The sequence below is a fragment of the Gadus chalcogrammus genome, chromosome 4 (assembly GCF_026213295.1).
Source record: "Gadus chalcogrammus isolate NIFS_2021 chromosome 4, NIFS_Gcha_1.0, whole genome shotgun sequence".
In the NCBI taxonomy this organism is placed as follows: domain Eukaryota; kingdom Metazoa; phylum Chordata; class Actinopteri; order Gadiformes; family Gadidae; genus Gadus; species Gadus chalcogrammus.
Window position 1 is genome coordinate 21,495,172 of NC_079415.1, and position 26,175 is coordinate 21,521,346.

General features: G+C 49.9%; 2 protein-coding genes across 2 annotated transcripts in view; one reads left to right on the forward strand and one right to left on the reverse strand.

The window, feature by feature from the left end:
• Positions 1-1,868: 1,868 nt before the first annotated feature.
• Positions 1,869-18,014, reverse strand: LOC130381494 (L-threonine 3-dehydrogenase, mitochondrial-like). Its single transcript, XM_056589132.1, has 9 exons — positions 17,889-18,014; positions 15,927-16,097; positions 13,948-13,990; positions 12,632-12,702; positions 12,196-12,327; positions 6,396-6,568; positions 5,293-5,383; positions 3,986-4,078; positions 1,869-3,549 (listed from the first exon to the last, which is right to left on the reverse strand). Exons 2-9 carry the CDS (start codon positions 16,078-16,080, stop codon positions 3,290-3,292), a joined length of 1,017 nt encoding a protein of 338 aa, XP_056445107.1. The 5' UTR covers positions 16,081-16,097; positions 17,889-18,014; the 3' UTR covers positions 1,869-3,289.
• Positions 18,015-25,449: 7,435 nt separating this feature from the next.
• xkr6a (XK, Kell blood group complex subunit-related family, member 6a) overlaps positions 25,450-26,175 on the forward strand; it is a 36,582-nt gene continuing 35,856 nt past the window's right edge. Inside the window, exon 1 of the mRNA XM_056588841.1 lies at positions 25,450-26,030. Coding sequence (XP_056444816.1) covers positions 25,450-26,030 — 581 coding nt within the window. The remainder of the gene's footprint in view (positions 26,031-26,175) is intronic.

The window sequence follows — 26,175 nt, forward strand, 5'->3', positions numbered from 1 at the left end:
AACAAAGTGACATATAAACTCAGATAATGGCCAAAAGCTTGTTCTTCCGTTTTTATGATTATTACTCACCCACTCTATGTGCTATGCATGCATGATTTGAGTATGCTGCCGTACACAAACTGGCCTAAGAGGCCAGTAATGAGAAGGGATTTATGATTATCATGCATAGCACCTTTTAAATCTCTTCTCAGATAGCAAAATATTTTTTTTCTCAGACTAACAGGTTTTCCTCTCAGATTAACAGTGTTAAATTTCAGCCCCAACAGAGTTTGCTGTCTCGCTACGGCGCACAGAGCTCTCTGTGTGAAAGTGGCAGAAACAAGACTTTATGGTGAACACACTCAGCAGGGGGGCGAGGGAGACGAGAGAGAGAGGTGTGGCTCGCAGCTGGGTCTCCACTTGTGTGTCTCACAAAACAGGAAATCTTGGTTTCAATTGAATAATCCCTTTTGTCGACATAACACGATTCTCGTACAAATGCAAATGAACAGGTTTTAGTTTTTTTTCAAGTAAATGTATTTATTGGTTGTTCAAATTGCTGGTGGAAAGGCAACACAAAATCTGCAAGAACAAGTTTTTCCCTCAGGATGTCTTCTTCTGTTATTCTACCGGTTATTTAGTGGTGACTAAAGTGAATAAAGTAAAACTAGTCCAGCCCCAATGTGAATGCTACGCAGCCCTGCTGGGCATCTCATTGTAATACCTTTGGCATTCACGTCATCAGAAAAGGATGCTAAATAATAACCAACAAAAACCTACACAGAACTTCCTATCCAAAGATAAAACATACTAATTCAAAGACTAGAGCAAAGTAAAAATAAATAAAAAAATCAACCACCCTACCGACTTTCCCCGGTAAGAAGAATAATTTAAAATCACCAACCCACCAATCAAGCATTTTCAAATATATACAGCATCTGTACCGTACATCTACAGCTAAGCTAACTAGAACGAGTCTACACGTCTCTACGGAAATAGTAACATCAGTAAAGGCTCAGGTATCGAACGTTACAGTACATTTATTTCTTTAAGAGGCTGAGCAGCTAGCTGTTTCAAAAGCCTAACATTCACACCGGCCCAAGCAGAGCCGCCTTGCGTCGGCCTACATTGTCTTAAGCAAAAGGAACTGGAATTCCCAGAGTCATACCTCACTTTAGTAACAACAAGGCAGTATTAAGCAACTTTCTTTGTGCCACATGCAGTGAGAAGTTTGGTTTTAACTTGAGACTTTGTTTGTCTTGGAAGGGTAGACCCCAACTATCCTATCTAGCCAAGGGCACAAAGGAGTGGAGGGATATCATGAGGGTGCCTCGCAAATAAATAAATAGAATAAATAAATATACACAGCAAAGTTGAGCAACGGTTGGATGCTCACTAACAGTTCTTCTGTTCCCTCTGTTCTGCAGCGAGAGAATGGAACCATACTCGTTGCTTGGTGACATTACAAACAAGAGTATAGTCCAAAAAGCTATTGCAAAGCAACATAGGTTGTATTGTCTGAAAATAAGAAATCATCGTACCATAAGAAACACAGAAAATAGTCCCTGATGGCATCGCAAAACAAATATATACATATTCTAGAGGAATTCCCAGAGTGTGAAGTGCGTGTGTGCGTGTTTGTGGTTGAGCTTGTTTGTGTATGTGTGTGCGTGTAAGCATGTTTGTGTGTCTCTGTGTGAGCGCATGTGTGCTTGTTTGTGTGTGTGTGTGTGTGTGTGTGTGTGTGTGTGTGTGTGTGTGTGTGTGTGTGTGTGTGTGTGTGTGTGTGTGTGTGTGTGTGTGTGTGTGTGATGAGACTTTAGATTCCCCTCCCACGGGGCTCAGTTTGCCTGTGCCAGCAGGTTGCCAGGGGTGATATGAGTCAGCATGGCCTGTACCAACTCAAGCAAGCCGTAGTCATGCTTCCAGCCCCAGTCCCGCCTTTCCGTGCTGTCCTCCAACGCCATTGGCCAGCTCTCGGCTAACGGACGAAGGATATCATAAAGAGTCAGTTTGGACTTATCAGGGATCTGAAATCTATTAAATTAAATTTCATTTTAATCTATTCAATGAAATTTAATAGACATATCAAATGACTTGCATTATAGAAAAAGGATATTGATGAATTGAAAAAATAACATTTTATTTACCCCCCCTCCCTACTCCATCCATCTATCCACGCATCCAATATACATTCAATCACCTAGCTATCCTTCTCCATCCATCCATCCATCATCCATCCATCTACTCATCATCCATCCATCATCTTCCGATACAATCAATTACCATCCATTCCACTCATCAACATACATATCAACTAAATCGTCCTCTAAACCTTCCATCCATCCACTCAGCAATCATCCATCCATCCCCCTACAGCCCAATACAGACTCAACCCCAGTCTTGAGGACAGTCTAGGGCAGGCACAGCGTTATGGGTGGGCCTGACGGACCTAGGACCATCCACTGTTTAACAGGCCCACCCAAAACTTTTCTTGAAAAAAAATATATATATTGTGAAATGCTTTATCTTTGCAATGCAGCAATCTTTGTTGATATTGATACTTGATCAGATTTGCGTTAAAGGGCTGTTATCTTTGTGGACGACCGTGAAATCGCGGTAGGCTATAGTATTAGTTAGTATCTCGTAGTAGCCTAGGCTACAATTGAATGCATCTTCTTTGTGTAATAAGCCAAGCTCAGTCTGTTGCTAATGATATCGAAATATTGTTGAAAACTTAAAACAATTAAACAGAATTCTGAAATAGTCGGCCTCATGTGATACGAGCCTTACTAAACCTTGTGGGAAATATTAGATTCCTGACCACTTTTACAGTCTACAGGCCTTGAATCTATAGAGTGTAGTAAAGCACAGCCAGGTATGGTGCTTAATGGAGAGGGGTACAAGAGGGGTTGCGGGGGCTTGGGTATCGCTGCGTTGTCTCTAGAGACAATAACGCAGCGATATCAACATGAGCAGTTTTAACTGGAGAGAAGGTGAAATCCGCGAGCTGCTGACCATCATGGGAGAGAAGGTGATGCAGTCACATTTAACAATGACGTTGAAGGATGGTGCGATCTACGAGAAAGACGCAGAGGAACATTTGTTCGTTCCAAGCCGCGACCGAACCGGCTTGGCAGTGTAAAAAGGCCTAAGGAGCGATCGCGGATAGGTCCGTCTTATGCACTGAAACTTTTTACAATGCAACAAAATATTTAAAGAGCATCAAGCTATAATGCACAGATAATATGACAGTATATTAGTCAGTCATTTGTATTAGGTTAAACAAGGATTTGATAACGTTTTTGACTTAAGAACCACCCACAATTGGTCTGGCCAATCCACTACTGGAATCCTGGCGCCATGCCTGGTCTAGGGGTCTATTGGGTCTCACGATGGCCTGTCGGAGGGGGTCCACCCTGTAGGAGACCCTCAGGTCAGGCAGCACCTTGCGAATCTCCTGGGTGAGGTCTCTGGGGGTGAAGCTCAGGGCGTTGATGTTGTAGGTGCGGGTGGGCAGCGAGCTGGCCGGGGCCTCCAGGACCTGCAGCGTGGCCCTCAGACAGTCGTCTGGGGAGGGTCGGACAGAGGGTCGGAGGGGATGAAGAAGAAGGGTGGAGGGAAGGGGAGGAGGTGGGACGTAGATGGTGGTGGTGGTAGTGGAGGGAGTGAGGAAGAGGTTGGAGGTGGAGGGAAAGGTGGAGTTAAAAGGGAGAAGGTGGAGGGGAGCGGGATGGAGATGGGAAGGAGGTGGAGGGTAGGGTGGTGGGGGGTAAGACGCATGAGACGAATTAACAAACATTTCTAGCAAATAAATGAGGAGCTAGTGTTGGACTCCCAGCCGGAGGTTCTATCTGCAGCCTCTCTGGAGGCACCAAACCCCCAACTGCTCCTTAAAGAGGTTTCTGAAATCCCTGGAAGTCTGTTAGGATAAGAGTGTCTTCTTAATGACAAAATAACAGCAAATAACATATCCAGAAAATAAACGGGTGAGAAGGTCCCATACCTATATACATCATGGACAGCCGCGTGTCGCTGCGCAGGTTGCACTCAAAATGGCCACTCTTGACGGCGGAGTGGAAAATCTGGACGGCGTAATCTGAAAAAAAAATAAAAAAGGAAAAAAGAAAAAGCTGTGACTTGTCATAATTAGGTCAAACCAACATGGCTGGTTACTCTTTGCGGACAATATTGTGTGTACGCTTTTCTAGAAAGGCTCATATTATAATTTCGTATTTCTCTGTAATGAGCCGTGTTTCCACCAAAAAGACTTTTAGTCCCAGGAGCTACATTTCAAGGGACTCAAAGCTTCCTTCAGCCCCTGCGTTTCCACAGTGGTCTAAAGACCCGTGAAGGTTAGGCAAATCAAGGTCCTTTTACTTCACACACATAACGAATAAAGGCCATGAAAAAGTGAGAAATATTGAGAGAAAAAAATGGTAGTTTAATAGTCTTTTGGGATGAGGGAAATTATGATAAGTGGGTGTGCATTGTTTAATATATCCATGTTTTGGACATGTTTGTTTTTGAGGGTTTTTCCCTGTTCAATAACTAAAAGTTGGTCAGTTGGTATCCAAAACTCAACTGTTGCCATGCAACTGCACACGTCATGTTACCCAAAGCAACCTATAACTACGTACAACAGTGCAAGGACACATTGGCTTGTAGTGCCAACTGCTATCGATATGAATGATCAAAACAACAATCGGGATAATTAAAGGTCAATGAATGTAGTTGACCGAATGGATGCAATAAGAGTACTGTATGTGATCTACTTATGTTGATGTGAATAAAAAACGATTTGTGGCTGCAGATGCTGAAATGGATAAAACTAAATGCTTTGAGTACTCGATCAACCAGATATTCAGCGCTGCAAGCCCCGCCCAAAAAGTTGCTGTATTTCTTATTTTCACATGTTCATGGTCATGTTCAGAAACTATGTTTCTTCAGAACTTTCGTCTCGTCATTTGTTAATCGTTAAGGGTTTTTCATGATTACTTAAAGGGGTGATATTGTTCCACCATGTGTGATAAGCCATTACAAGCCGTTTTCTGCCTTTTTCCTATGTCTTAGTGACATCACAAGTGGCAGTGTCCACCTAGTGGACTATAGCAAATGTTGCTTGCTTTGATTTGGAAATGGCTTGTAATGGCTAATCTCACTCACACCCGGTGGCCTAATATCACCCCTATAAGTCTCCTGTTCATCACTAGTGATGTTGTCTATTACTTTCGTCTGGGTTTTTGTGTGGTTTGGTGGGTCTTTAGTGAGCCGTTGTGCACCGACCAGGGTGCTTTACCAGTGGTGCTTTACCAGTGGTGCCGCCCCCGGGCTGGGAGTCAGCAGAGATGATACCCGGGTACCGGAGACAGCGGAAGTCCAGTCCGTACTGGTGATGATAATACTAGAGGTGGGGAGGGGAGAGGGAATGACAGGGGGGATAAGACAGAGATGGGGGAGAGAGAGGGAGAGGTAACATGGTCCAAACATCTTTCCTATGCTACACAATATGTGTACAAGTGTCAATAAATATTTATACACACACCTCTACGAGTAAAGGTACATTCAGGAAACATTCAGATGCAAAGATGAACGCTGTTTCCTTTGACGTAAACCGACAAGAACACTAATCCTATTTTTTCATAAGCTCCAAATGCAATCTCAACCTTGGCGTAAACAGGTATGTTTTTGAATCTAGATAGAAAAGCAGTTGTAGACTGTAGTTAATGTGTGTGAGTGTCTTTGTGTGTGAGCAATCCTAGATAGATTTAAATTAAATTGATCTTGTGTAAGCAAGGGCCTTTGTTGAGTGTATGTGTTTGTGTGTGCACATAAGATAAAATAAGATAAGTCCTTTATTCATCCCTTTTTAGGGGGAAATTCTTTCTCTGCATTTGACCCATCAGGGTAGCCGGTGAACACATACACACACAGAGGTCCACACACGTGGGGTACACAAATACAGGTGCACACACAGGTACACACATGCAGTTACACACATGGGGGCACACACAGAGGTCCACACACGTGGGGTACACAAATACAGGTGCACACACAGGTACACACATGCAGTTACACACATGGGGGCACACCGGCACTACCGGAGCAGTGGGCTGCCGCGGTGCAGCGCCCGGGGAGCAGGTGGGGGTTTCAGGTGCCTTGCTCAAGGGCACCTCATCCGTGAAGGTTCGGGATTCGAACTGGCCACCTTCCGGTTACCAGTCCAACTCCTTCACCAGTATGCCACGGATGCCCCCAGCCCCCATGCACACACATATGTGTGTGCATGTATATGTACACAGGTTTGTGAAGTCTATGTGTGTGTCCGGATCTAGATAGATATTTCTTGTGTTAACAGAGCCTGTGTGTGCAAATGTGTGTGTGTGAATGTGCGTGCACGTGTGTGTGCGTCTCACCTCCCCCATGAGCTCTGCGTGCACCTTGGCCACACCATAAATGGTGCGGGGTCTCTGCACGCAGAGTTCAGGAGCGGGGTCCCGGGGGGAGGAGGGCCCGAAGGCCCTGATGGTGCTGGGGACAAACACACGCAGGTCGTGCTCCAGGGCCATGTCCAGGACGTTGTGGAACCCTGGGGGAGGATCATGGGTTAACCAACCATGATAATATGATAGACACCTGAGGGCGGATCAGGTGATAAACTACCATATGGAATATGATAGACACCTGAGGGCAGATCAGGTGTAAAACTACCATGTTGAATATGATAGACACCTGAGGGCGGATAAGGTGTTAAACTTCCATGTTAATATGATAGACACCTGAGGGCAGATCAGGTGAAAAACTACCATGCTGGTTATGATAGACACCTGAGGGCGGATAAGGTGTTAAAACTACCATGTTGATTATGATAGACACCCGAGGGCGGGTCATGTGATAAACTACCATGTTGAATATGATAAACACCTGAGGGCAGATCAGGTGATAAACTACCATGTTGGTGTATGATGCGGGGAACTGACGACAGGAAGGAGACGGACAAGCAGCAGCTCTCCATTCATCGAATTACAAAGTACACCGCCCTAACAATAACTCAGGACACACTTCCACTGGAAAAATTATATTTCTAAACCTCCCCAATAGATATATCATTCAAAATTTCTGTTTAGAAGTGTATTCCGTCGGCTCTACAGCAGTAAAGAGCAGGTCTAAAACAGTGGGACAGGGCAGCGGTGGTGTGGGTGGAACGCACATGGACTGTTTCAAATAAAGATTAATTTTCCATATGGGTACTGTTAACAGAGATGGTTTGCTCAACGATCCTGGCGTGCATACCCAGTGCTAGGCCGAACATAATAAATGTGGAAAAAACACACAGTGGGGCATCAGTGCTGTTTGACTGGAACTAACCGTTGTTTATTGAAAAGCGCGCTCACTTGACCTCTCCTAGGTCACATGTCTAATCAGGGACATCCTATTGGCTGCCGATGTACACACAACACTGCATACAGCATATTATGTACAACAGATTAGATGCAACAGATTGTGACAATGGAGGGCATATACTTGTACATGTCAACACCCCCACTTGCTCTCACATTGGTACATACTTTAATAACAAAACAAAACATTAAGGTTTTCTGCCTTCATCAAGCACATTACTTCACATACATGGTTAGTTTCCAAACATGAACTTTGTCAACTTAATCAACTTAAACTGTGTTGCAGGTTTTGTCATCACATCTGCTACCATCTCTTCTGTGGGGCAAAAGTTCAAACTTATCTTCCCATCAGCCAAAGTTGACCTCACAAAATGATATTTTATGTCAACATGCTTACATCTCTGTCTGTTCACAGGATTTTTTGCTAGCGCTATTGCACCTTGGTTATCCTCATACACCTTAGGAGCTGGGTATTGATGTCTGTCAATGCCGTCTAGCAGCTGAGCTAGGTACAATACCTCTTGTGTAGTAGACGCTAACGCCATACACTCTGCCTCACAAGTCGACAATGCAACAGTGGGCTGCTTTTTGGTTTTCGATGAGATCAAAGGTCCATTTTCATTTAGGCTTACACAATACCCTGTGGTACTACGCCTGTCAGTTGTGTCAGCTGCCCAATCTGCATCACTGTAGGCGTGTAGCTGCAGTTTTTCATTGGGACTTTTTGTGAAGCACATTTCTTTTTCACTTGTGCCTTTCAGATATCTCATTACATGTTTAACAGTAGTCCACTGCTCTTCTGTCGGCTCAGTAAAGTACTGTGACAGTTTACTCACAACAAAACTCAGATCGGGTCTTGTGCATGTAGTCAAATAAATCAGGCTTCCAACAGCCTCTCTGTATTTTTTGACATCGCTCATCACTTGAGCATCATTAGTGTAGTTTAACTTTTGTTCACAAGGTGTCACCCTAGGTTTACAGTCTTGCATGTTAAACCTTTCTAGTATGTTCTCCACATATCTCTTTTGTGACATCTTAACACATCCCTCACTTTGGTCAAAAACGATACCCAGAAAATGTCTTAGTTTTCCCAAGTCTTTCATTTTGAATCGTGCTGAGAGCATCTCCTTCACCATCTTCAGTGCGTTTTCATCACTGGCACCAATGATTATGTCATCTACCCATATTAAGATGATCACTTTTTCTTTTTCTGTCTCCTTTGTGTAAACACAATGATCAGCAGGATTTTGCACATAATTGTTTTCACTCAAATACTCGTGCAGTAACTTGTTCCAATTCCTGCCTGATTGTTTAAGTCCATACAGCGACCTCTTCAGCTTGCATACCAACTTTTTATCTGTGCTAGATTTTACCTCATAACCTTCTGGCTGTTCCATATAAATATCAAAATCTATTGGTGCATGTAGGTAAGCTGTTTTGACATCCATCTGATGTAAGATCAAGTTGTCTTGCACCGCTTTTTGCATCAAGACTCTGATACTAGTCAGGTTAGCAGTAGGGGAAAAAGTCTCCTCATAATCCACACCCTCCCTCTGACTGTATCCTTTGGCAACATAGCGTGCCTTGTACTTTTCTGATCCATCTGCATTGTTTTTAATAGCATACACCCATCTACCCCCCACTGCTTTCTTGTCCTCTGGTAAGTTTGTAAGGGTAAATGTGTAATTTTCTCTTAATGATTGTAACTCCTCATCCATCGCATTAACCCATTCTTTAGAGTGGGGTGAGGTTACAGCTTATCTGAATGTTAAGGGTATGTTAGAAGCTACTCTGTAACAATAATCTATGTTAGTGAGTACTTGATCATCACTTTCTTCGTCGCCTGACACATATTCACTCATGTAATCTGGTTTCTTCCTCTCTCTTGATGGGGATCGCTTTTGCTCAAGTGTCTGTGTGTGGCTGTGTACTTCAGACATAGTAACTGGCACCTGGTCCTGTGTATGTGCTGGACTTACATCAGTATTTTTACTGGTATTGTAAACTCTATTCTGCAGCTCAAAATCATCATTGACAGGTGTCATGTCAGTCTGTGTCTGCCTCTCTGTGTTTGTTTTGTTGACAAACCTCACCAGTCTATGTTTCTGCACTTTTCCACTGTCAGGAAAATAAACCATATAGGCTGGACTGTTCTTGTCATTTCCGACAAAAATTCCCTTGTCACACCTTGAGTCTAATTTTTTCTTGTCCTGTTTGTAAGCATAACACTCTGAACCAAACTTTTGCATCCTGGACAAGTTAGGTTGTTTCCCTTTCAGCAGTGAGTAAGGCGTCTGCTTTGTGCGGTTGTTAAAACATCTGTTCCTCACTACAGCAGCTGTCTGGACTGCGTACGTCCACAGCTCTTTAGGTAGCTTACTGTCCAATAGCAAACACCTGGCCATGTCAAATAGTGTGCGCCAGTTTCGCTTAGCAGTGCCATTTTGATGTGGCGAGTATGGGGCTGAAGTCTCATGCCTAATGCCATTTTTGCTGAGTAGCGCTTGGTAATGTTTACCCGTAAACTCAGTACCATTGTCAGACCTGATACACTTTATCTTGCCATATGGTGCTGTGTCAGCCAGAAACTTTTCTGTTGCCTGCACTGTGTCACTCTTATTTTTCAGAAAGTACACAAATACTGCACTGGAAAAATCATCAGTAAATGATAATGCATACCTATACCCGTCTCTGGACTCTGGGTCAATAGGTCCTGCTACATCTGTGTGCACCAGCTCTAAGGGTGCTTTTGCCCTTACATCAGCCTCCCTGTTTCTAGTTTGGGGAAACTTTCCCTGAGTGCAGACTTCACAATGTAGGGCTGACATGTTTGTTTTACCCTTGATTGTCATACCATCAACAACATTTTGTAGTTTCTGAACATCATCATAATTACAGTGCCCTAAGATTTCGTGCCATGCCTGCAAATCATAGACTCCATTACATTGGTCTTCACACTCACCATTTACTGTATGTAAGTAGTACAGTCTGTTGCACTCATGGATGTTGAATCTTGCACCGTCTCTACATATTAGGGCATCTTTTCCTTGCTTGAAGACTACAGTCGCTCCACTGGCAGTCGCTGCTTTAACAGAAAAGATGTCCTGCGGGTAAGAGGGGATGTACAACGCCCTTTTCAGCGTCGCGTTGTGATGTTGCCCTCTGCTGTCGATCAAGCAGACCTCTGCATCTCCTCTGCGCTCCGCAACTCCGTTGGTCTTTTCACCGTTGGCTAACTCCACACAATGTTTTAGTGGTTGGAACGTGTTGTCGAAACTCCTGAACTTTGATATATCATTGATGATATGTGAGGTTGCGCCTGTGTCCACCATTAGTCCTTTCTTATTAGCACTGTGGGCTATCTGCTTCACTGCATCCGTGTCGCTCGCCTGGAAAACATACTCGTTGTCGCTCCCCTCCTCGAACACTTTGTGTGCGTCGTCCTGCTGGTATCTCCGACTGCAGGTTGCATCCCGGTGTGTGGCGCTTTTACAGTAACTACACCACTGCTTGCGTTGACAAGATCCAGCTTTGTGTCCTTTCAGGCCACATCTGTAACATACAATGTCCGCACTCTCGGCTCCACGGTCACTTGTACTGGCTGACGCAGGTTGCATTCACGCCTTCATCGCGTTGTCGTCCGACGCTGTGGTGCGCATTTTCTCAGTAGCCTCGTAGCTCCGTAGTTTCGTTTTAAACTCCGCAAAAGACGTATTCACATCACTCTGTGTAACATGAACAGCGAACGGTCCATAAGACTCTGGCAGGCCCTTCAAAATCATTGCCACTAACAGTCCGTCGCTCAATGTTTCACTGGCGTTCCTCAATGCTGTGATGGTGGTCTCTGCACGTATAACATATTCAGTCACACTTTCGGTACTTAACTTTTGAAGTGAAGTCAGTTCGGTATACAGGCTTATTACCCTGGGTTTTCCTTTTCCAGCATAATAGTCTCTCAAAATCTTCAGTGCTTCTCGGCCATTGTCCGCTGCATCTCTCATTACAAGCGACAAACTTTTATCATCGAGAAACTGAATCAGCTCTGCGTATGCCTCTGCATTTCTATCTTTCTCTTCATCATCTCCATCGTCTGGCACGTAAAGAATAGTATCCTTTAGACCTTGTAGCCGGAGATGGCCCAAAAATTTCGTCTCCCACAGTTCGTAGTTCTTTTCATCTCCGTCAAAAACCAGCCGTGACCATCGGCCACTTGACTCGTAGGCTCTTCTACTCATGGCGCTAGCTTAGTATGTTAACTCACCGGACACGCGGTACGTCGCGACTTTTCTCTCGGTGAATAACTCGTTGGAAACTCTCTGGGTAACTCTGGGCCCATAACCTGTTAACAGAGATGGTTTGCTCAACGATCCTGGCGTGCATACCCAGTGCTAGGCCGAACATAATAAATGTGGAAAAAACACACAGTGGGGCATCAGTGCTGTTTGACTGGAACTAACCGTCGTTTATTGAAAAGCGCTCTCACTTGACCTCTTCTAGGTCACATGTCAAATCAGGGACATCCTATTGGCTGCCGCTGTACACACAACACTGCATACAGCATATTATGTACAACAAATTAGATGCAACAGATTGTGACAATGGAGGGCATATACTTGTACATGTCAACAGGTACATTACTCGAAACTAACAGGGACATAAAAAAAGAAGATTGCAAAAGGAGTATGAGAAATACACATTATTAAGTGTGTGTGAGTTTTTCTGTGTTTTGTTAATTGTGTATGTTTGTTGAGTGTGTGTTTTTGTTATGATGTGTGTGTGTTATGGATATGTAATATAGGTAAATGTGTGAACAAACCAGTGATATTGACGTCCCGGGCCAGTGTGACGTTGCTCTCCCCCACAGCCGACAGGACAGCGGAGTAGTGCACCAGCCAGCTGACGTTGTTGTTCACGACAATCTCACGCAGGTTCTTATGGTCCAGGACGTCTGAGTAGATGAACGGACCTATGGGAACCATGGCCACTAACACCTAGCACGTTGCTGTGCTAGCACCTTGCTTCACTAGCACTTTTTTTCACTAGCACGTTGCTTCGCTAGCACATTGCTTCGATAGCACGTGGCTTCGCTAGCACGTGGCTTCGCTAGCACGTGGCTTTGCTAGCACGTATACTTCTTCCATTCCCTTAATGCATCAAACTGTTGAGTATTGATCCATTAAGGGAATGGAACCTGCACTTGCTGGCTAGTAGTCTTCTGATTTAACCGAACCGGGTCAAATTGTTTTACTCACCACTGTGATACACATTGTCGGGAGGCTTCTTGATGTCTGAGAGAATCACATTGTTCTTGCCAAACCGCCTCCTGCGGAAGAAATTATAATGTATTTTTGATTTGTTGGTGATAGTGTGGTTTGAGCAACCTGTCCTGATAGGAGGACAGGGGGCCCCAATTGGGTTGGCTTAGCTCAGGAGGTAGAGCAGTTGTCTTGTAAGCGAGAGGTTGCTAGTTCGATCCCCAGCTCCTCCTACCTGAGTGTTGATGTGTCCCTGAGCAAGACACTTAACCCTAACTGCTCCTGACGAGCTGGCTGTCGCCTTGCAGGGTTGGCTCTGCCGTCAATGTGACCGATGTAAGTCGCTTTGGATAAAAGCGTCTGCTAAATGCCCTAATTAGGGGTCCAAGCCAACAGGTTGGAACCCTATTGTTTTTGTAATTGTAAGGTTTCTTTTTATTATTCCAGCACACCTAAAAGTGTGCCCACAGCCCAAACCGTAAATGGTGCCGACACGCCAATTGCATGACTAGATCCAGGTCCGTGAGGTGACGGCAGACGACAAAATCCAGACCTGCCGGCCACTAGGTGGCGCTATACCAAGGAATACGCGTTTGGGGCTATAACTCCCACACCGAACCTCCCACAGTCCAAATCGTTAGACACACAGATTCACTGGAGTCTGCTGCATCTTTTGGCATAGGCCACGCCCATTTGCGTCTATGAATTTCTTTCGCAAAATCGCGAAAACCGCAAAACTGCTTTTTCCCTACTCCTCCCACATTTTTTGACCAATCGACACCAAACTTAGCACACGACATCTTCAGACGCACACGCAAAGAAATCGTCGGACAGTTTTTTGATCCGACCTTCGACGACGAAACGGTAGCGTTTTGAATATTGGTTTATGAGCTAAATTAGACGTGGAAAATCTAAAAAATCTAAAATTAGACGTCGGATCGAGTCCAAATTTTACACACATGTTGGTGACACAAAAAAATTGGAAAATTTCGCCATTAAGGGGCGCAATAAATGAGGAAATTGTACATCTTCTACAAAATTTCGCTGCGAAAACGCTACACTGACTTCTCGCTACTCCTACCACAGTCAAATCCTTTGTATCCACAGGTTCAGGGTAGTGTTTTGAACACATGCTTCGCGTTGTGCCGGCAAAACGCACATTTGTCGCGTTGTGCCGGCGAAATGCACACTTCTTAGACCCCTGCATAACTGCTTGCAGTTCTAGTTGTTATTGTAATTGAAACAATGATCAATAAAGATTAAGGTTATTGAAGTCTGGCTATTACTGACAGATACGTTTGAATACAGCATACCTCAGCAACTTGGCAAGTCCCACCCCGAGTTGACCTAGTCCCCCTGCAAAACGACAGAAACTAATATGATTAGACCTGAACATTAAACCAGGGACAGATGGAGACACAAGTCAAACGTAATAAAAACAATATGTCTGTCAATTTTATTTATATAGCGCATTTACAGACGGCTTAGCCGCACCAAAGTGCTTTACAGTAAAGTGCAATATTGCAGGAAGGCACAAAAAAACTAACAAAAAACAATAATAAATAAGAATAAATAAGAAGTGCAATAAAAGATAACATTTAAAAAATATATATACACTGTTGCATCAAGTGAGATGCTAGCCAAAGGCAAGTGAATAGAGGTGGGTCATTAAAAGGGACTTAAAAACATTCAGAGACTGAGAAGAACAGACTTGGAGGGGGAGGCAGTTCCAGAGTCGACTGCCACTGAGAAGGCTCTGTCCCCCCTAGTATTAAGCCTGGACCTGGGTTCTTCCAGCCGCAGTTGGTCTGCTGACCGTAGTGCTCTGGAAGTGGAATGGTGGTGGAGAAGATCGGACAGGTAGGTGGGGGCCAGACCATGGAGAGATTTGTAAACAGTCAAGAGGAGTTTGAAATTGATGCGGTAGCGGATGGGGAGCCAATGGAGTGAAGCCAGGACTGGGGTGATATGATCGCGTTTTTTAGTGCAGGTGAGGAGTCGGGCGGCTGAGTTCTGAACCAACTGCAGGCGGCGTAGCTGGGATCGATCGATGCCAGTATAGAGAGAATGACAGTAGTCCAGTTGTGAAGTGATGAAGGCATGGATGACTCTCAAGATCTGGGGTAGGTAGGCTATGGTAGCCTAATATGATTAAACCTGAACATCAAGGGACAAGACATAAGTCAAACATATTCAGTGTTGGGCCCAACCTCTACCCCTCCTAGACGGAATTTAAAATACATGTGCATGTTCATGCACGGAAGCATGGAATGCATGGAGGCATGCAACATTGAAAGATGTTTGAATAAGAATTACTTTAAAAAAAAAAACATTTTTATTTTTGATTAAAAAAATGCAACCAGTGTGTGGAATGAGCCGGGTGCGTTTCTAAAAAAAGAGGGATTAAAAAAGAGCCACATGTAAATTGGTTAACAACTAACAGTAACGGACACTAAATGACAATAAACAGAGATGAAAAAAGAGCGGAGCGCACCTGTTAAAAACAAAATAGGGGAGAGCCGGGTCGATTGAAACACTTTTCAGTTAAACCCCTTTTCAAAGATGGCGTTACGTATACAAATAATTTAAAAATGCGATCAACAACTCCCATGTGTGTTCTCAGAGTTACAAGTGTAATTTAATACATATGTTGGATGATCAAGCTGTTTTTTATCTTTAAACGTAAGTTGACATTTGCTTCAAACGCCCCGCCTAGTCGGGACGTTTGAAACACACATGGGGGACGAATGTAACGGCATATTTTAAAAAGAAGCTATTGACCTTACTCTTGTTTTTATGCAACATACCGGACAACATACTAGTGTACTCGTCAAAAAGTTTATAAAGGACATTTAATTGTTTGATTTATGCAATGGTGAAAAATTAAAGCAAAATGAATGAAAAACAGCAAAAGCCAAATTCGGTATTCGATTTCGGCTTTCGGCCAACTGTTTCAGTATATTCGGTTTTGATTTCGGCCAAGAATTTTCATTTCGGTGCGTCCCTACTTTACACCGACGGGAGAGGCACTTTGTCCAGGGCATAATGTGGATTTCACGATTACACCCGTTGCATTCATTTCTTGGAGGGAAAAGTAATGGCTATACTTCCATTTAACAAAGGCAACTTTTGGATTATTTTGGCTCACCATTCCTGTTTCTCGTTGACTTGTGGTTGTGATTCAGACTATTTTGCTCAACAAGACTGAGGCTGACTTCACAGCCATTCACTGTGGAATAAAGAGGTGATCCACTAATGGCCACAGCAGATGTAGAGATAACAGACACCACACCTGTGATGAGGACCATGGGAGGGTCGGCGTCCTCAGAGCGGGGCGACCCGTGACGTCTCCCATCAGCACCGGGGACACGAGAGGAGGGGCAGCAGCTGACAGTGCGGGACCCCCCTCTGAGCGGGGCCGCTGCGGCCCTCAGCCAGCCGGACATCCACAGGCTCAACTCTCCTGAAAACCAAACACACACACAGCAGTCACACAACCAAACACACACAGCAGTCACACAACCAAACAGTCACACAAAACCAAACACCTACACAGCAGTCACACAACCAAACACACACAGCAGTCACACAAAACCAAACACACACAGCAGTCACACAACCCAACAGTAACACAAAACCAAACACACACACACAGCAGTAACACACAACCAAACACACACACAGCAGTCACACAAAACCAAACACACAGTAGTCAAACAACCAAACACACACACACAGCAGTCACACAAAACCAAACACACACACGCACCCACAGCAGTTACACAACCAAACACCCACACAGCAGTCACACAAAACCAAAAACACAGCAATCACACAACCTCCTCATCTCATCCTCAAACCGCTTATCCGGGGTCGGGTCAAGGGGGCAGCAGCTCTAGCAGGGGGCCCCAAACTTCCCTTTCTCGGTCCACATTGACCAGCTCTGACGGGGGGATCCCGAGGCGTTCCCAGGCCAGTGTTGAGATAGTCTTTCCACCTAGTCCTTGGTATTCCGCGAGGTCTCCACCCCGCTGGACTTGCCTGGAAGAACTCCCTAGGGAGGCGCCGAGGGGCATCCTTACAAGATGAACCACATCAACTGTCAGACGACCCGGTCGACTGATCCTCGTTGTTCACTAAACTCTGCAGACGCGATTGGACGTGACGTCCCTCCCTGTGGTACTAGAGTCATCTTCCTCCCTGTGGTACTATACTCCTCTTCCTCCCTGTGGTACTAGACTCCTCTTCCTCCCGGTGGTACTAGACTCCTCTTCCCCCCCACTGTGGTACTAGACTTCTCTTCCTCCCTGTGGTACTAGACTTCTCTTCCTCCCTGTGGTACTAGACTCCTCTTCCTCCCTGTGGTACTAAACTCCTCTTCCTCCTTGTGGTACTAGACTCCTCTTCCTCCCTGTGGTACTAAACTCCTCTTCCCCCGCTGTGGTTCTAGACTCCTGTTCCTCCCTTTGGTACTAGACTCCTCTTCCTCCCTGTGGTACTAGACTCCTCTTCCTCCCTGTGGTACTAGACTCCTGTACCCCCCGCTGTGGTAATAGACTCCTCTTCCTCTGTTGTGGGGTGTTTTAAAGGACGCAGAGGTCACCAGAACTGTAACCTCTCATACGATGAATCACTATGAGTCACAGATATCACCGTAGGGGCCGTTCAGACTTGGTTTAGACCAAGTTATACATAGTGTGTTTAGTGTCAGAGGTGGATCTGTGAGTAGGAGGAGCAGCAGGCCGGCTGTATGGATGCACTTATATTCATTATTTATACTGCAAGAGGAGACTCATGGATATGAACGACGTGTAGATCTGTTCAAAGCACAATGATTCATATGTGAGGAACAGTTCTAGGGGTCTAAGTATAGACCAGATCCCTGAGCTTCAAGCAGGAGGGTCTAACCAGACTTCACCAGATGACCAATCCTCTTTACATGTTAACTAATGTCCACTATCTGAGCTGTGGTGTGCAGCAGTGCACGTCCACGCCGGGTGACTGACACGCCGTGATGTGTGTGAGTGCAGCAGACACACACATAATCTGACACTGACACACCACACTGGCTGCAGCCAGGGTTGCTAGATTGGACGCGAAATATGGCCCAATCTGGCAACACTGTCCAGAATAGACTATGCTATGCTACCGGTTTAGCTCGACTCCCCGGAGCGACGGACTTTGAGTCGTGCAGATACAACGGGCCGCTCTTCCCTCTCCTCGGGGAGCGGGTCTGGTAGAGCTGTAGAGTTACCTGGACAGAGTAGCGGATCGCTGGATTCCTCCTGATGTGATTGTTGAAACAAACACAGGTCATTCAACAGACGGATCAAAAACCCAACTGATCAAAACACACACGGAGCTGCGTGGTCTCCGCAGCTTACTGCTGCGCTGTGATTGGCTGAGAGCGGAGAGGCTCGGTAGCCTCCCCTAACCACGCCCAGAATAAACTGCAAGGTTGATTTATTAGCCGGCTGTTTCTGTGAGTGTCTGTTCTGTGATTGAGTGTGTTCCAGCTTCTGTTTTCATTCTGCGCACCTATGTCACACAGTTGTGTTTCCAGTACAGCACACAGATAAGTTAGTTATTTTTATAATGAACACACACATAACAAATTCCATTCATTTAACTTTTCAGGAGGGATTGTTTTAATATTATTATGATGAGGATGATAATTCTTCTTATCATTTTTTTATGTTATTCGTATTATTATTAATTCTGAAGGTTAGATCACATGAAAGTATATTGTTCTTATAGTAAAACACTGTTAAGAGCCCATGCCCTGGCCTGTTAATTCTAACGTATTAGAAAATACTTAAAACTGCCCCCACACCCAGCCCACCCTACACACAGGCACGCATACACAAACGCACACATGCACAAACGCACACACACATGCACTGTCGTGGCAATTTCTCTATCAGATTTTGCGTCAGATGAGATATTTAGATGCAAAAAGCACACAATACTCGTTGGCAATTGGTGGTCACATATATTTGTAATATATATTGTGGCAACCCCGATCCCACGGAGGAGTTCGAGCCCCGCCAGCGCCCTCTCCGCGGGCAGGTAGTCAGGGGGAGATATGTGCCGCTCGGCGCAGCGATGCGGGAGGGAGCATCGAGCGCACCCGCGCAATCACGGAGATGCGGAGCACCCGGCGGAGCAAGACAGCGGAGGGGACTTAACGGCCGCGTGGACACCAGTCAGCAGAACGCGACCGAACGGGAAAGACGCAGCGGGTGGAGATTACCCGAACCCCCGCTAATGCCAATACGCTTCCCCCCCGGACTAAGCCGCCGAAGACGCAGGGGATCGAGACCCCGCCCCCCGCAGCAGGACCAGACCCGGCGCGGCGTCCTTTATTCCCAGACCAGGAAGAACCTGAGTTCACTCCTTTGTTCCTTTTTTTGAATAAGTGGTTAACCAAATAAACGAACGTTAACCCACGCCTTGTTTGATCCATCTCCTCTGGAAACCTCAGCCGCCGACGATCGGGGTTGCCACAGTGGTGGAGAATGCAGGCAACGCGATCCTACGGCAGACCCTAGAGGACCATGAGTCAACCCGGAGTCCCGGCCGCAACGCGGGAGGAGGAGATCGAGGTGCTGCGGCGATGCATGGCCCGGATGGCTGAGCAGCTCGCACGGGAGCCGTCTCACGCCGCCCCCACGAAGCGGCTCACCAAACTGGGACCGGACGATGACGTTGAGGCCTACCTTGAGATTTTTGAGCGGACCGCGGCCCGTGAGAGGTGGCCAGCGGACCAGTGGGGCTACATACTGGCGCCTTTCCTGTCCGGGGACGCTCAACGCGCCTACCGCGACCTCAGCACGGCCCAGGCGGCGCACTACCCCACGCTCAAGCGGGCCATCCTCGCCCACTACGGCCACAGCCTCCCAGCCCAGGCGCAGCGGTTCCACGACTGGGTGTACGACCCCCTGGGCTCGGTGAGGAGCCAGGTATCACAACTCGTCCGCCTGGCGGAGCGGTGGCTCGTCGAGGGGGAGGGTCCCCCGCACCTGGACCGGCTGGTGATCGACCGCTGCATCCGAGCCCTGCCCACCGGGGCCAAACGCTGGGCCTCCGGAAACCAACCCAGGACGGTGAACGACCTCGTGGAGTTACTGGAGAACCACCAGGTCACCCAGCGGCTGTGCGGCGGGGCGACCCCGGCCCCGGGGGGGGCGGGGGAGACGCGGACCGAGCGGCGCGGACGGACGCCGGAGAGCCAGCGCACCCAGGCACCGCCCACCCGCGCACCCGCCTACCCGAACCAGACCACCGCGGACCGCCGAGGGCCCGCCCCTCCGACCCAGAGAGAGGAGTGGAGGTGCTACACGTGCGGCCAAACGGGCCACCTGGCTCGCCATTGTCCCGGAGCCGGAGACGTATCCATGCCCACGGCCAGTCCGTCCGACAGGAGAGGGGGGGCCTGCCTCCGCACCACCTGCTGGTCCCACGAGAGGACCGACACCCCCAGCCTACCGGTCCGCGTGGGGAGGCACGACACCCACGCCCTGCTCGACTCCGGGAGCGTGGTTACGCTGGTCCGACCCCGCCGGCTGCGTAGCCGGCCCGCCTATATGGCCTCCCACCCGACGCCTTCCCGGTCCGACTCGAACGAGTCCCCCGACAGGGCCCCGAGGGAGGCGGCACGACAGGCCCCCGCCTCGTCCACGGTGTCCCTTCCCCCGGGGACCCCGGACACGTTGACGGGCTCCGAGCAGGCCCCTCCGCCAGACGAGGAGGAGTCTCCGCCCCTCATAGACTTCACCGACTACCCCCTGGCCGACGGGGGAGGACCCGGCAAGGGAGGACAGTTCGCCACCGCCCAGCTGGAGGACGACGCCCTCCGCCACGCCTGGGGACACGTCCAGGTCCACGAGGGCCTCTCGCGGGACTCGGTGAGTGACAGGCGGTACCCACACTTCAGCACAAGGGGGGGGTTACTATACCGGGTGGTACAGAGAGGGGGTAAGGAGAGCCAACCATCACCCCACCGCACCGTTGTCGAGCATGTGGAGCAGATGCGCGGCCGGATGGCGCAGATCTGGCCCGTGGTCCGGGAACACCTCGGTCGGGCCCAGCAAGCCCAAGCCCGGGTGTACAACCGAGGGGCCAAGCTCCGCACCTTCAACCCGGGGGACCAGGTGCTGGTCCTCGTCCCGACTGCTGAGTGTAAGTTCCTGGCCAAATGGCAAGGCCCCTACGACGTCATCGACCGCGTCGGCGAAGTCAACTACCGGGTGCGGCAACCAGGGAGGCGCAAGACCATCCAGGTCTACCACATCAACCTGCTGAAGCAGTGGCACCCACCAACAGCCCTGCGGGATCCAGCCCTCCTGTCCCTATCCGCCCAACTACCCCTGCCCGAGGTACCAGTGGGGGACCAGCTGAGCCCCAGCCAGTCCCAGGACCTGAAGGAAGTGGTCCTCCAGCACCTCGACGTCTTCTCGGAGCGGCCCGGAAGGACCGCGACCGTCAGCCACGACATCAAGACGGAACCGGGAGTCAGAGTCCGACTCCGGCCCTACCGCATTCCGGAGGCACGGCGGGCCGCCATCCGAGCGGAAGTCACCAGCATGCTGCAGATGGGGATCATCGAGGAGTCCCACAGCGCCTGGTCCAGCCCGGTGGTCCTGGTCCCCAAACCGGACGGGTCGTACCGCTTCTGCAATGACTTCCGGAAGCTGAATGAAGTGTCGGCCTTCGACGCCTACCCCATGCCCCGCATAGACGAGCTAATAGAGCGGCTGGGGCCGGCCCGGTTCATTACCACCCTGGACCTGACGAAGGGGTACTGGCAGGTCCCTCTCACTCAGCGGGCCCGGGAGAAGACAGCATTTGCCACCCCCGACGGGCTGTACCAGTACACGGTCCTCCCGTTCGGGGTGCACGGGGCGCCCGCGACCTTCCAGCGCATGATGGACCGGGTCCTACGGGCCCACAGGGAATATGCCGCCGCCTACATAGACGACATCGTCATCCACAGCAGCACCTGGGACCGGCACCTACATCACCTCCGTGCCGTCCTGGGAGCGCTCCGAGCCGCCGGCCTCACGGCCAACCCTAAAAAGTGCCACCTGGGCCTCGAAGAGGCGTCCTACCTGGGCTACCGGGTGGGGAGGGGCAGCGTCAAACCGCAAGAGGAGAAGGTGCAGACCATCCAGACCTGGCCCCGGCCGAGGACGAAGAAGCAGGTGAAGTCGTTCCTGGGACTGGTGGGATATTACCAGCGCTTCATCCCGGCGTTCGCGACCCTGGCCAGCCCCCTCCACGAGTTGACGCGGAGGGCTCTGCCTGACCGGGTCGAGTGGACAGAGGAGGTCGACGAGGCGTTCTTGTCCCTCCGACGGGCCCTCTGCACCGAGCCCCTCCTGATCACCCCGGACTTCAACCTCCCCTTCGTCGTCCACACCGACGCGTCCGAGGTGGGCCTGGGAGCGGTCTTATCCCAGGTCCGGTCGGGCGAGGAGCACCCGGTGACCTACATCAGCCGGAAACTCCTGACCAGCGAGAAAGCCTACTCGACCGTAGAGAAGGAGGCGCTGGCTATAAAGTGGGCCGTGGAGAAGCTCCGCTATTACCTCCTCGGACGCACCTTCACCCTGGTCACAGACCACGCCCCCCTGAAGTGGATGGCCACGGCCAAGGACACCAACGCCCGGGTGACGCGCTGGTTCCTGGCCCTGCAGGACTACCACTTCCAGGTGGTCCACCGGCCCGGACGCGCACACGCCAACGCAGACGCACTGTCCCGGAGGGACGCCTGCCTAGGCCTATGCCGGGCAGACCCCGACTTGCAGCTGAGGGGGGGGGTGTGTGGCAACCCCGATCCCACGGAGGAGTTCGAGCCCCGCCAGCGCCCTCTCCGCGGGCAGGTAGTCAGGGGGAGATATGTGCCGCTCGGCGCAGCGATGCGGGAGGGAGCATCGAGCGCACCCGCGCAATCACGGAGATGCGGAGCACCCGGCGGAGCAAGACAGCGGAGGGGACTTAACGGCCGCGTGGACACCAGTCAGCAGAACGCGACCGAACGGGAAAGACGCAGCGGGTGGAGATTACCCGAACCCCCGCTAATGCCAATACGCTTCCCCCCCGGACTAAGCCGCCGAAGACGCAGGGGATCGAGACCCCGCCCCCCGCAGCAGGACCAGACCCGGCGCGGCGTCCTTTATTCCCAGACCAGGAAGAACCTGAGTTCACTCCTTTGTTCCTTTTTTTGAATAAGTGGTTAACCAAATAAACGAACGTTAACCCACGCCTTGTTTGATCCATCTCCTCTGGAAACCTCAGCCGCCGACGATCGGGGTTGCCACAATATGTGTACACAACCTCACACAATACCCCATCCCGATATTTGATACACCACTCAGGAGACTTGTGGATGCTGCGCCGCTGTGGTCGCCGTGACAACCGAGAGGTTGGTCTCCAGTGGTCACAGAGTGCATGGGGGGGGGGGGGGGGGGGGGGGGTAAGAGGATGGATATGAAGATGGAGAGAGAGACTGAGAAAGAGGCTTAACATGTGACTGTATGGGCGGGCTTGCAGACATACGCCAGGAAAGGAGGGAAATAGTGTGTGTGGGTATGTTTGTGTGTGTGTTTGTGTGTGTGTGCAGTTGCTTGCAGCTGTGTGTGTGTGTGTGTGTGTGTGTGTGTGTGTGTGTGTGTGTGTGTGTGTGTGTGTGTGTGTGTATGTGTGTGGCTGAAGGCATGTGTAGGTTCCCATCATGTGCATGCTGTAAGAACATCCAAACACTGGTAAAACACTGGTAATATTATAACGGCAGATTTGACTCTGACTCTCTCTCTCTCTCTCTCTCTCTCTCTCTCTCTCTCTCTCTCTCTCTCTCTCTCTCTCTCTCTCTCTCTCTCTCTCTCTCTCTCTCTCTCTCTCTTTCAGCTTCTTCAACTCCTTGTGTACAAAAACGTAAGTTGTTTTTTTTACCATTCGCAAATCCTCTTGTTTCTCTCTCTCTTTCTATCTTTGTCACACACACACACACATACACATGCACACACACACACACACACACACACACACACACACACACACACACACACACACACACACACACACACACACACACACACAATCCCCCCTACCTAAATCCATCATGCCTCAGGATCCCCTTTGCTTGCCTAGCAGGGATCAAACGGCGCACACACACACACACACATGCTGCACATATGCTGTGGTCGATTATGGCTGGCAAGACTGCAGAGCGCTCAGTCCAGTGGAGAGGAGATGCTGAATGGGGCGTGAAGGATGAATGAATCCAGTGTGAGAGAGACGGCTCTGTTCCTTCTCCTGCTGCTCCTCCTTCCTCCACTCCGCCCGGCCTCGGTACTGTCAAATAAACAACCTAAAAACATACTTATTTTGTGTTTGTTATTTTCCCTTAATGATGCAGTGTGTGTGTGTGTGTGTGTGGGGGGGGAGTATGTGTGTACGTGGGTGTGTGTGAGCATGTGTGTGTCTGTGTGTGTGTGTGTGTGTGTGTGTGTGTGTGTGTGTGTGTGTGTGTGTGTGTGTGTGTGTGTGTGTGTGTGTGTGTGTGTGTGTGTGTGTGAGTATCTGTGGGTGTGTGTGAGTGTGTATGTGTGTGTGTGTGTGTGTGTGTGTGTCTGTCTGTCTGTGAGCATGTGTGTGTTTGTGTGTGTGGTTGAGGGGGGGTTGGTTCGGTGACATGCCTGGATGATTAAGACACGTGAGATGCAGCCTCCGCACACGGAGCCTGAAAACGTGGGGAACAAACGCGCGTGCGAGCGCGTGCGTCAGAGAGAGAGCTCGAGAGCGGAGGAGAGAGAATGTGGAGGAGGAGTGGGGGATGGGGGGGCATCCTCACGCCGTTTGGTTTAGCTCACGCACACTACGTAAGCGGAGCGCGTCACCCTGCATCACTGTGTGTGTTTGCGCGTACGCGTGCAGATGCGGGCTGACCTCGACCGCCGGCAGAGAGCGCTATGGTGAGCGCGTGGGAAACGGCGCAGAGGGCTCGAGCTGCGGAACGGAGCGGACCCGGGTTGCAGTGGTGACAGGCTCGGCGGTGTGTGTGCGCGTGAGTTTTGTGTCTGGCTAGACGGGATAAGGTCGATCGGGAGCTCGCGGACATACTCATCTCGTGCGGGGCATTTGATGTTGTTTTGAACTGTCTCTCATTGGATGACGTCAAACTAATCAAAGAGCTGAACCCCGCAAGCCGGTGACTGATCACGAGCCCCCGGAGCACCGCTGGGGATGCATGACGTCATAGCCTCCCACCGTCGCCCCAGATGACCGCGCGCAGGACGGGACGACGACTACGGTGATGATGATGAGGATGATGATGATGATGATGATGATGATGATGATGATGATGCAGGGCCGTCGGACGACACCGGATACGGTTTCCGTTGCTTCTTCTTCTTCATCTGCTGCTGCGGCTGCCGCCCCCCTCGAGCGTCCGGCGGCGGGGTCTCGCGCGGAGGAGGAGGAAGGGGAGCCGCCGTCGTGCGGCCACGAGCTCTAGATGGCTCCTCGCGTCCCGCTTGGGAAAGAGACACAGTCGCCGCGACCAGAGAGGTGTGAGGAGGAGGAGGAGGAGGAGGAGGAGGACGAAGAGGAGGAGGAGGACGAAGAGGAGGAAGAGGAGGAGAGGAAGAGGAACATAAGCGAGGAGGAAGAAGCGGACAGGTATTCGGGTAGTGACGTGGTGGAACCCGCGCGCCACAGCGAGAGCTCTATCCGGAGGAGAACTAAACGGTGTGTGTGTGTGTGTGTGTGTTTGGTGCGCCTCGCAGCAGGAGGGCTGCTGGAAGAGGAGCAACATGGCCGCGCAGTCGGACGGCGGGAAAGCCGGGGTGACGTACGGCGGGTTCGCGCAGCTGTACGAGGGGCACGAGGATGATCCGCTGGACTCGGCCGCCATCCACATCTGCCAGTGCTGCCGCACGTCCTCGTGCTACTGGGGCTGCCGCTCCGCGTGCCTGGGCCACCTGGGGGGCGCGCACCCGCCCGGCGCAGTGGGCGTCCGCGAGACCCACTGCCCGCCGCGCGAGCAGCTGTGGCTGGACTGCCTCTGGATCGTTCTCGCGCTGCTCGTGTTCTTCTGGGACGTGGGCACGGACCTGTGCCTGGCGGCGGACTACTATGGCCGGCGGGACTACCTGTGGTTCGGCCTGACGTTGTTTTTCGTGCTTGTGCCCTCGGTGCTCGTGCAGATCCTGAGCTTCCGATGGTTCGTGCAGGACTACACGGGGGGGGGGCTGGGGGTGGTGGAGGGGCTGACCCGGCGGGGCGCGGCGGGGCTGAGCGCCGTGGACCCCCCCGGGAGGGACCGGCTGCGGCTGGCCTCCGTCTGGCTGTGGCAGGCCGTCATCCACATCCTGCAGCTGGGACAGGTGTGGAGGTGAGTAGTACACTACACAACACTACAGAACACAAAAACACAACCACACAACTTCAGTCAGAGAGCTCTGTGTGGACAGTGAACACATTCACACTGACTATGGTTAGATAGAATGAGGTAGGGGTAGGCCTATTCTAGAAGTCAC